The sequence below is a fragment of the Belonocnema kinseyi genome, chromosome 2 (assembly GCF_010883055.1).
Source record: "Belonocnema kinseyi isolate 2016_QV_RU_SX_M_011 chromosome 2, B_treatae_v1, whole genome shotgun sequence".
NCBI classification, from domain to species: domain Eukaryota; kingdom Metazoa; phylum Arthropoda; class Insecta; order Hymenoptera; family Cynipidae; genus Belonocnema; species Belonocnema kinseyi.
In genome coordinates, this window is record NC_046658.1 from 93,011,330 (window position 1) to 93,023,506 (window position 12,177).

At 25.1% G+C, this 12,177-nt stretch overlaps 1 protein-coding gene across 1 annotated transcript in view; it reads left to right on the forward strand.

Moving 5' to 3' along the window:
- The first annotated feature begins 459 nt into the window (after window positions 1-459).
- LOC117167273 (N(G),N(G)-dimethylarginine dimethylaminohydrolase 1) overlaps window positions 460-12,177 on the forward strand; it is a 19,446-nt gene continuing 7,728 nt past the window's right edge. The window contains exons 1-4 of the mRNA XM_033352081.1: window positions 460-900; window positions 10,743-10,845; window positions 10,937-11,034; window positions 11,181-11,276. Of these exons, the coding sequence (XP_033207972.1) occupies window positions 643-900; window positions 10,743-10,845; window positions 10,937-11,034; window positions 11,181-11,276 (555 nt within the window). The 5' untranslated portion in view covers window positions 460-642. The remainder of the gene's footprint in view (window positions 901-10,742; window positions 10,846-10,936; window positions 11,035-11,180; window positions 11,277-12,177) is intronic.

The window sequence follows — 12,177 nt, forward strand, 5'->3', positions numbered from 1 at the left end:
CTTTTTTGAATTAAACCAAAAAAAAGTGTGTGGGGACGTCCGTTAGCATGGTCGCTATCATGTCCCAAATTTTTAAGACAAAATATTGATTATTAAAGAAAATAAGCCGTCGGAACCTAAAACTGGTAAAATCGACAATTTTCTAAGTATCACATGCCCTTAAATGAATTTCCCAAAATTCAAGAGAGATTTTGGAATCTACAAGGATTTCAAGTGATTTTCAGGAATTCAATTCGAAATTATTAATTTTTTGAAAACCATTTTCTGTATTTAATATTTAAAAATTAAAAAAATTGGTTTCATATTGAATTTTTAAATGGTTTATATTTTTAACTTTGGGAAATAAAGCCCAGAAACGTGAACGCCCTTAATAGTAGACAACTTTACTACACAAGAACAAAGAGTCTCTAAATTACCGACAGAGTTTTACGACATCTCAACATTTGCGCGTGTCACCGTGCGCGCGGCTTCAGAATTTTATTCTCTTGTTTTGTTCTCCGCACTGAAACGTCAAATTCAGACCAGACCATTCAGTGATATTTGTCACCGAAAGGACCAAAACAAACAGTTCCGCGACATTCTCGTGTTTATCAGTGAAAAACGCAGTTTTATGAAAAGGAACCAAATTTATGAAAACTCAAGATGCCGCTTCACCGATACACGCATGCTGTGCTCTGTAGAATCCCGCTTTCGTTGGGAACGAAAGGCGAGGTCAATGTAGACGAAGCTCGTTTACAACATTCTGCTTTAGCCGAACTTCTCCGCGAATTTGGAATCGATGTCGTCGAAATGCCGCCTGATGAAGTTTCGCCACTTTGCGTTTTCGTGGAAGACATCGCCGTTGTTTGTAACGGTATCGCACTCATCGCTCGGCCTGACGAACCGTCTCGCATCAAAGAGGTCTTTTTTTAATTCAATTTTATTAACTATCCGTTACTTAGCCCATTTCCAACATCACTTCAAAGTTTAAGCATCAAAATTGTCGTCTACAAAATTTCTAACCTTAATTTGAATACTTCATTTTTGGGTCAGGGGATTCAAAATTTTAATGCTAATTATAATTTCCGGCAACTGTCAAAGAATCAGGATGTCTAGTCTAACCGCAAAACCTAGGAATGTCAGGGATTTTTTTTGAAAAGTGTGCTTTTTCTGTTAATTGCAATGTAAAATTGAATAAAATTGAGTTTTCATTTGTAAAAGTAGCTGTATTTTACCGTTTTAAAGTATTTTGTTGAAAATTAAATTATTTTTTGGTTCGAAATTTATTTTTTTTTAACTGAACATTAACCTCATGTTGAAAAGTCGCCCTTTTTTTTGTTAAAATAAACTATTTTTGGTTAAAAATTTTAATCTTCTTTCGGATAAAGTATCAATTGCTACATTTTACGTCAAAAATTGAATCCTTTTGGAATGAAAATTTAATTCCTTGGTTACAAGAACTGTTTTGTAAAAACTCGTTTTTTTTTGCTGAAAATTAATATTTTTTACTGAAAATTCAACTATTCCAACTAAACATTTTTCATTTTAGTTGAAAATTAATTTTGGTAAAAATGCATCATTTTAGTTTGAAATTTATCTTTTTGGATTAAACATACATTTTTTAAACTGACAATTGAACTATTCCATATTTATTTGAAAATTTATGTTTTTTAGTTCAAAATACAACTTTTTGATTGAAAATTTGTATTTTTTACTTGACATTTCAACTATTCCAAATTAATTTTCTTTTTTCAAAATTTATCTATTCCATTTTTGGTTGAAAAATGATGTTTTTTAGTTCAAAATACAATTATTTGGTTAAGAATTGGTCTTTTTTATTAGAAAATTTAACTATTTGGTTGATAATTCATGTATTTCGGTGAGAAAATGTTTTTTTTTTTTATAAAAAATTAATCTTTTTAGATGAAACTTCAATTATTCCTGTTACAGATTCATATTTTTAGTTATAAATTAATATTTTTGTTATAAAATTCAACTATTCGAGTTGAAGATTCATCATTTTAGTTGAAAATTCATGAATTTGTTTAAGAATTAATTTTTTTCTAACTGAAAATTTAACTATTCTATTTTTTGTTCACAGTTTATCTCTCTTAAGTGAAAATTCATGTATTTTGTTGAAAATTCAACTTTTTTGTTAGAAATTAATCTTCTTGGTTGAAAATCTATATTTTTGGTTGAAAATTTAATTATTCTAGTTCCAGATTCATCATTTTAGTTGAAAAATAATATTTTTGGTTTAAAATCCATCTATTCCTGTTGAAGATTCATCACTTTGTTTGAAAATTTAACTTTTTTTTTAAGTGTAGTTGTTTTTTTTTTTGTTAAAAACTATTTTTTTATCTTGAAATTTAACCATTCCAATTAAATATTCTATCATTTTAGTTAAAAACTTATCTCTTTGGTTGGGCGTTAATTTTTTTAACTGAAAATTTAATTATTCAATTTTTGTTAGACATTTTATCTTTTTTATTTGAAAATTCGTCTTTTTCGGTAGAAATTAATCTTCTTGGTTACATTTTTTTAATTTAACTATACCAGTTGAAGATTCATCATTTTAGTAGAATATCCACCAGTTTAGTTGGAAATTATTTTTTATTTTTACTGAAAATTTCACTGTTCCATATTTAGTTGCAAGCTGATCTTTTTTAGTTGAAAATTCAACTGTTTGGGTTTAAATGTGTTCTTTTTGGTTAAAGGTTGAACTATTTCGTTAAAAATTAGTATATATTGTTGGAAAATCGTCTTTTTTGGAAGAAAATTAAGCTTCTAGTTTGAAAATTCAACTATTTTGTTTAAAAAAATATCCTCGTTAAATGTTTATAATTTCAGTTTAAAATTTATAATTTTGGTTGACATACTTTTTGCAGAAAATTAATTTTCTGCAAAAAAATCTCTTTTTCGTTCAAAATTCAACTATTTGGTTGAAAATTTAACTATTTCATTGAAAATCATATATTTTGTTGAAAAGACCTCTTTTTGGTAGAAAATTAATCTTTTTTCATTTAAAAATTCAACTTTTTTCTTGAAACTTAAACTATCCTTTTTAAACTTTCATAATTTTAGTCCATTTTTGGTGAAAAACTGATAAAAAATAAAAATTTCATAAGATTTAAGAGATTTATTTCAGAGTGATTTCTACAGTACTAAATATTTTAAGGGTCTCTACGGATTTTAATAGGTTTCAAGAGATATCAAAGAATTTTGATGTATTTTAATGAAATATATGAAATTAATTGTAGTCTAAAATCAATCGCTTCTTTGTTTTTTTTTTTAATTTTTACATTATTTAGTTGAAAATTCAACTATTTGGTTGAGATTCATGTTTTTCTTAAATCATTGGTTGTTTTTTGTAAAACGTTAATTTTTTGTTTGAAGATTGAACAATTTGGTTAAGAATTGTATCCATCTTGTTGAAAAGGCAATATTTTTTGTTGTTGAAAAGTTAGGAATTTCTAACGGTTTGAATTTAATCTACTTTAGAATTTTAAATGCAACAAAATAAAATCTGATTAAATAAAAAATTGTTTAAATTATTATTCCAATTCCTGAACTTTAGAGATAAATTAAAAAATGATTAATTATGTTTTTAGTATTACTTATTTAATCGATTATGCTAATACATTGAGGAATATATTGTAATGCAATTTGTTCAAGCTTTTTTAAATTAATCATATTAATTGAATCCCTGAAAACTAAAAAAAAATATGTTTATAATAAACTTTCGAAACTGTATACATATTCCGTGTCAATTATTTTAAAAAATGTAAAATATTTCAATGGTCGTTCGTGTCGCTGATTGAATTAAGAGGATGATTGGCCCTGGTGACATCAAACCAGATAAAAAGAGTCCAATGTCAGTCGTGCTATTCAAATAAAAAACCTCGTAAACTGTTCTAACCTTAATAAAAGATACGCCAGCTCTATTTTAGGCCTTTTTGTAAGAGCATGTACGCATGACGTTAAAATGCAAATGATATTGATTCCACTGATGATAAATAACTAGTTTCTTGTAACTATCTAAAAAAAAGTCAACAGTAACTGAAGCCGTTTGTCAAAAGTGGGTGTCAGTTTCGAAAAAAAAAATATAAAATAATTCAAATGAAGTAAATTTTAATTAATAGTCACTTATATTTTTTAATTAAAAGCTAATAAATTGTTATATATCGAATTTACTGAATGTTTATCTTGATTTGAAACTATCTGCCTCTGTCTCTTTTTTTTACATAAAATTCAGCATAGGCCCACAATGATTTTTCTATAATAATTTTATTATAATTGTTCGCGATTCCAGAAAAATCATCAAAAGAAAATTTTTATAAAAGTGACTAATATTAATGTATTAAAAGAATTGTTGCAAAAATAGAAACACTAGAAAAAGAATGATGTATTTATTGATTTAACGTAGGATTTATAATTATTTCAATGGATTCCAAAGATTTCAGTGAATTTTGCAGGATTCTAAAAGACTTAAAATATTTCGAATACGTTTATATAAATAAAATTAAAATAATTTCAAATGAGTTTGAACAATTTTAAGGATTTTTAAAAGAATTACACAAATTTCAAGAGATTTTTTAAGAATTTTGAGGTATCTGGAGGAATTGATATGCAAATAATTCCAAATTTTTCTATTTCTTTTAATAGATTTTTGCAATTTGCGAATATTTTAAGGGATTTACAAAGAACTTTTAGGGATAAATTAAATCTTATTTCAAGGAATTTCTACGAATTTAAAATATTTCACGAAGCATGAAAGAATTAGAAAAAACATCAAAGGATTTTGAATATTTTCAGTTATTTTAAAAGATTCCAACTAATTTCAGAGATTTAAAAATACATGGGTTTTCAAAGGATTTTTAAGGATTCAAAAATATTTTAAGGGATTTATAAATAATTTAATTCTATATGATGAAATTTCAAGGGATCTTTGGTGATCACAAATATTTTAAGGGGTTTTAGGGAAATTTACAAGATTGAGAGGATTTTATTAAATCTCCATGGATTTTAAGAGATATTAAAGTTTTTTGAAGAAAAAATTAATGCATAACAGGGTGGTCGCTGGACCGGGAAATCGGGAAATGACAGTGCATTTTTTTACCGGGAATTTTACAAATTTGTACAAGAAAAATCTTTCCACGTTTGATTTTAACAGTTTTTAAATAATTAGTTGAATTTTTATGTTTTCCAATTATGCTATTATTTAGCTTACAATGCGTAATTCCAAATTTTGTTACTTTAAAAATTTTCCATTTGAAATGTTTATTTCTAAGTTTACATTTTTCATTTGAAGAATTTTTAAATGCTTTCTTAAAGACTTGAACAAATAAAAAATAAAAGCCTTTGACGTTAAAAATTTTGGATAAAAACCATTTTTATTTGATAAATACATTTTTTTAATTTATCTGTACTTTAAGTAATAAAAAGTGAACAAAAACGATTTTAAACCAGTTAAAAATTTAAGAGTTTTCAGATATTAACGTTAAAACTTAAACGGTTTCAATTTGAAACTCTTAGTCCTTAAACAAATTTGAACGTGTGACTGAAAGTTTATAAACTATTTTCAACTTAAAAATAACTTCATAATAATATATTCTTAATTAAAGGATTTAGTTAAATTTAAAATATTGTTTTAGTCTAAAATATTCCATTTTTAATCCATTCAATTTGAAATTTTTAATTAAAAAAAAAAGATTAATTATTGAATATTTAGCAATATTGGAATTTTTATTTAAGACAAGTAAACTCAAAATAAATATTTAAAAGTAAAGAATCTTTAACTAAATTTTTTGACATAGAAAACCTGAAATCGTTAAATTTTCGAAAAATCCTTAATTTGTGAGTGAAATTTTTAATTTTTGTTGTATAATTTACAAATGCACATTTGTAGAAAAATTTGAATAATTTTAAGAGATAATTAGGAGTTTTTTAAAGATTAAAAATTATCATGCAAATTTTAGAAAGTTTTCTTAAAATATTCTAGAATCTTTTTTGAAAATTTGATTTGAATCTTTCAAAAACTTTTCAAATATTTTCTTAATAAATTTTAAAAATGAAAAATAATATTTAATTTTCCTAGGAATCATTAGAAAATGTTTTTATTCTTTTGAAATCTTTCACAATTCAGGAAAAGAATCTAATTTTAAAATCTGCGAAAATCTACATTTTGTTTTATATTAGGCTATCATTTCAAGTTTTACATTAAGATTGAATATTTAAAAAACTTTAAATATCTCTTAAAACTACTCAAATTTTGACTATAAATAATAAATGTTCAATTGGTATTTATACTAAAATTCCTTAAAATTATATAATTTTGCAATTTTAAAAATTGATTGATTGATTTTTTAATTTAGAGCGTTGAAAATGTTAATGTGGATTTATATTTTTTTATACGACATTTTAAAATTAAAAACTTATAAATTTTTATTTTAAAAGTTCAAAATATAACAGTTCCACTTTCAGTGCTTTCATTTGCAGCTCAGTTTTTATTCCCTCAAGTGGAAAATTGTTTAGCTTTATTGTTCTATTTTTTAAATTTTATTAATCGTGATAAATGTTTGCGAACCGGGAAACGACTGTGAATTTATTTCGTCGATTAAAACGGCCACCTTGAGCAAGTTTTATATGATTTATATTCGAACGATTTCAGATTATTTATACCTAATTATTTTAATATATTTAGGGACGATTTCCAAAGACTAAAGGACTTCTAGAGTACTATATTCTAAATAATATCATTCCAAGGGATTTCAAAGATTTTAAGTTATTTGACTTTTTTGTTAGAAAACTTGAATGAATAAATTTATTATGATTTGTATTGAAGTGATTTGAAATTATTTTTAATGATTTTAATATATTTGTATTATTTCCTAAGATTTCAAAGGATTTCTAGCGAACTAAATTCTAAATAATGTATGTTATTTCAAGAGATTTCAACTTTTTTTAGAAAACTGTGATGAATAAGTTTAATATGATTTAGATTCAAGTGATTTGAATATTTGTTTTTAATTATTTTAATATATTTTTTTGATTTCCAAAGATTTCAAAGGATTTCTAATTAATTAAATTCTAAATAATTAAATTTCAAGGGTTTCCAACGATTTTAAGGGATTTTTAGATAATTCACGGAATATCACAAGATTTAAAGGAAAGATGACAAAAGATTTTAAGTTTGTAATAGAGTTCTTTTAGGAATAAATTAAATCTTATTTCAATGGATTTATATGGATTTAAAATATTTCAAGAAACTTGAAAGAATTAAAAAAAGCAAAGAATTTGGAATATTTTCAGTTATTCTGAAAGATTTCAAAGAATTTCAAGAGATTTAAAAATTCAAGGGATTTCAAAGGATTTTTTAGGATCCGAAAATATTTTAAAGGATTTTTAAATAACTACGCTAAATAAATATGATGAAATTTCAAGGAATATTGAATATTTCTATTCAAGCGATTTTTAATTATTTCTAATTATTTTAATATATTGTTACGGCTTCCAAAGATTTTAAAGAATTTTTGTGAATTTTACCAGATCCAAAGGATTTTATTGAATTACCAATAACTACAAGGGATATATTTTTATGCTTTACAAAGATTTCAAGCTATATCTAGAGTAAATCATAAATAATAAATTTTCAAGAGATTTCGCATATTTTAAGGAATTTGTAAACAATTAAATTTTAAATTATGAAATTTCAAGGAATTCCAAATATCGTAAGGGATTTTAAGGTACCTCAAGGAATATCAGAAGATTTAAAGTATTTAATTTGAACGGTAATTTTTTGGAGATCTTTAATTATCAATTCAAATTTAAGTTATATACAAGTAATTTGTCATGATTTTTGCTTATTTAAGTGGATTTTTACCATTTCCAAAAATGTCAAAAGATTTGAAATGACTAATAGAGAACTTTCTGGAATAAATTAAATATCAATTTAAGAGATTTCTGCGGATTCCAAACCTTTCAAAGGACATGAAGGAATTTAAAATTTTTTGGTGGATATTAAATATTGTAAGTTATTGTGAAAGATTCCAAAGAGTTTAAAAATTGAAAGGATTTAATGAATTTCACCAAATTTAAGGGATTTTATAGAATCTCCAAAGATTTTTAAGATTTCTAGTAGCTTGAAATTTTTTATAGAAAATTTTAATGAATAAGTTAAATATTATTTATATTTAAGGGCTTTTGGATGATTTCTAATTATTTAATTATACTTTTGCGATTACCAATGACTTCAAGGGATTTTAATCTATTTCAACTAATTTCTAGAGAACTTTAGGAAATAAATTAAACTTTATTCGAAGAGGTTTTCTACGGATCTCAAAAATTTCAAGGTATATGAAGGAATTAATTAAATTTCAAAGGATTTAAAAAAAATTATGTTATTTTTAAATATTCCAAAGAATTTCAACAGATTAAACAAATTTAAAGGGACTCCAAGTATTTTAAACATTTCAGGCAATTTTTAAATTTTCAAGTGATTTCTAGAGAAGTTTAGGGAATAAAATAAATTTCACTTTAAGTGAATTTGGCGGATTTCAACAATCTCGAGGGATATAAAAAAATGAATCAAATTTCAAAGGATTTAAAATATTCGATGTTATTTTAAAAGATTGCAAAGAATTTCAAGGGATTTAAAAAAAATCGGATTTTTAAAGATTTTAAGGAATTTCTAGATAACTAAATTCTGGAGAGTGAAATTTGAAGGAATTTCTAGCAATTTCAACTTTTTAACCAGATTTAAAGGAATTGCAGCTCCAAGGTTTGAAAGGATTTCAAGGCGTTTTATCTTACTTCTAGATAACATCAGGCAACCAATTTAATTTTGTTTCAAAGTGTTTTTACAGATTTTAAAAATATCACGATTTTAACGTTTTTTTAAAGAATTTCAAGACATTTAACAAATTTCAAGAAATTTCAAACAATTTGTTAGAATTTCCAAGATTTTAAGGGATTTCTAGGTAACTAAATGTCAGCGAATAAAAAATTTCCAGCGATTACAAATATTTCAAGGGATTTTAACCCTTAAAGGACATACTGGGTATAAAAGACCCAGCGACTTATTTGCGCTTTAATAAAATGTACCAAATTCAGGAAAATGGAACATATGGCGCCAGATTAACAAATGCCATGAAAACCTATTTTTCTAAATCATTTTCACATAATTTTGATTTTTATAATTTTTATACGCAGTTTAAGATCAATAAAATAGAATAATCACGCAAAGTACCGTGTTTCATTTTTCATTGAATTGCAGCTTTTATTTTTCAGAATAAATACATTTTTTGGAACGAACACTATAGAACTAATTTTATTTTTAAAGCACCTTATCTCGGAAGTATTCCGGTGAAATTTTAAGTAAAAATATCCAAAACTTCTAAAAGTTATGAATTTTAGGGTGAGGAACTTATTTTTAATTTTTTTTCCAAAAAGGATTTTTTAACTACTTTAAATTTCAAAAACTGCTATGAAACCTTTTTCTCCTTAAACTAGATAGATTAAACATTATTAATTGTTTTTCTTTTAAACAACTATCCAATACCGTCGGCACAGCTGACGTTTGAATACCCTTGGGTATCTGAAACCCAGTATGCTCTTTATGTAATTTTACGAAAGTGTGTTCTTTAAGGGTTAAGAAATTTTACAAGATTTAAAGGATTTTATTGAATCTCCAAAGATATCTACAGATTTGAACGAAGTTTTTTTTCAGAGAACTGTAATCAATAAGTTTGATTGTATTTTTATTCAAATTATTTCTACTTTTTGAAATAGATTTTTATGATTTCCAAATATTACAAGAGATTTTAAGCTACTCCAACTATTTTTTAGAGAACTTTGGGGAATAAATTAAATTTTATTTGAAGGGGTTTTCAACAATTTCAAGTAATATGAAGGAATTTAAAAAATGTCAAAGAATTTTAAAAAGTAAATTATTTTAAAGGATTCTAATTAATCAATGTTTAAAACATTTCAAGGAACGTCAAATCGTTTTATAAGATTTCCAAAATTTTAAAGAAATTTTACAAGGTTTAAGGAATTTATTTCTAAATGATTTCTGCAGATTTCTAACAATTTTAAAGATTTCAAAAGATTCAAAAGGATTTTTAAGAATTTCAAACTTTTTTAATGATATCAACGGAATTCACATATTTTTTATGAGTAAAATGTATTTTTATAAAATCGCTATACTATTTAGGATTTTTAAAGATCATGATGATAATATTATACATTAGATATACAATTTTTTCTGATTAAATATCATTTCTACATTGATAAAAAGCGGTTTTAGGAAAAAGACATTTTTGATACCAAAAATAAAACTATTTGACTATTTATTTATCAAATTTGTTTAAAACAATTAAATAGATCAATAGGTAAATTATTTGTATTATTCTTAAATAAAATTTTCACTTTTTTGATATTTTGGGTGAAAATCTTGTAAATAAATGGAAAAGACCAAAGTTCCCTACAAACTTCAATGTACTTTATTTACTTTTTAATTGAAAATCTGACGAAAATTGAAGGCGCTAGACTTTTTCTTGGAATCTTCGACCTAAATCACATAAATGTTTGTAAATATTTTTCATCGTTAATTTATCCAATACCGTAAATTAGGATTAAAAATCAAAAATAGATATTAACAAAAAAATTGTAATTTTTCAAGTTTTTGAGTACACAACTTTAGAAATAATGTTAGCAGAGTTTCATATTTAAATTTTTTTTTATAAACTGTTTTTATATTACAGATCGATTGCATAAAAGCAGTTTTAAAAAAAGAACTGGAAATTCCCCTAGTAGAAATAGCTGATAAAGGTGCAAGGCTCGATGGGGGCGATGTTCTTTTCACAGGTAATGTGCTTTCCTTCAAATTCCATTATGATAATGAGTTTCTTGAAAACTGTAAAAAAAAATATGCTGCAATAAAAATCTGAAATTGCAGGTCGTGAATTTTTTGTTGGATTGTCCAAGCACACAAACGAGGCGGGAGCACGTGGAGTTGCTGCCGCCTTCCCGGAATACCCTTGCGTGCCAATTAAGGTCATTTCCGGATTACACAAAAACTCAATTTTATCACGAACTCAACTTTTTCTTATTCCTAAAAAAAAATACTTCCGCTTATAGAAATGAGCAGAATGAAAATAAAAAATGTTCAATAATAAAAATTAAATTATATATTTTTACAGGTCGCTGAAACAAAACGTTTGAAAGCCCTAGTTTCGATGGCAGGACCGGATGTTATTTGTGTCGGTGCTGGAAAAGAGGCTCAGGAAGTTTTGAAGGTAAATTTCATTACCGATTCTTAAAAAGTGAGGCATTTGGAAAAGAATGTAAAAAATAGGAAAAATTTTTTAAGGAGCACTTTAAAAAAATGTTTCAAGACTAATCTGCTCTACTACATAGTTTTTTTTCTCAAATAAATTTTTTATAAAATTTAAAGAAATTTCAACAGATTTTACAGGATTTGAAATATTTTAGGGTATTCAAAAAAAATTCTAAGGTACTTTCAAGAGTTTTACAAAATTTTTCAAATATGATATCATTCAGTTTAAAATGCGTAATATTTTTGATAATAAAAATTTTTACTTGATCAACTGTGAATATAAATCAATTCATGATTTTGTAAATTTAATTGTACTTGAAGATTTAAAAAATAAATAATAATTGATTGTAAGAAAAGATTCGGCATCAGTTGAAAAATTTCGAATTTCCAGAATTTAACCCTTAAACGGCCAAACCGCCACTACCGGTACACTGCTTTTCAACGGCCAATAACTAAGACTATTCGACACTAGAAAAAATTGAGACACATATATTTTTATTGCTTAAGATCTCCTCTTTCCGACAGTGCAAATGAAATTCCTCAAAAAATTTACTTATTATCCCAAAATGCAGTTTAAACAAAGAAAACTTGATTTTTCGTGCCTATTTTTTTTTTTGTGAACCGTTTTCCAAAGCTTTTCGAGTCTGTAATTAACCTGGAATCTCACTAACGGGTGGAATAAATGTCTAAACTTTAAGACTCCATGGTTCAAAGATCGATTTTTCGTTTTAGTATTTTCAAAATGGCGTCTTAATGGAAAAATTTTTGTGAAAACATTCATGAATTTTTTTTTACAATAAACGATGCGCTTTTCGGAAAAATCATCAAGAATAAAAAGTTCTTGTAATCAGCCAAGGAAT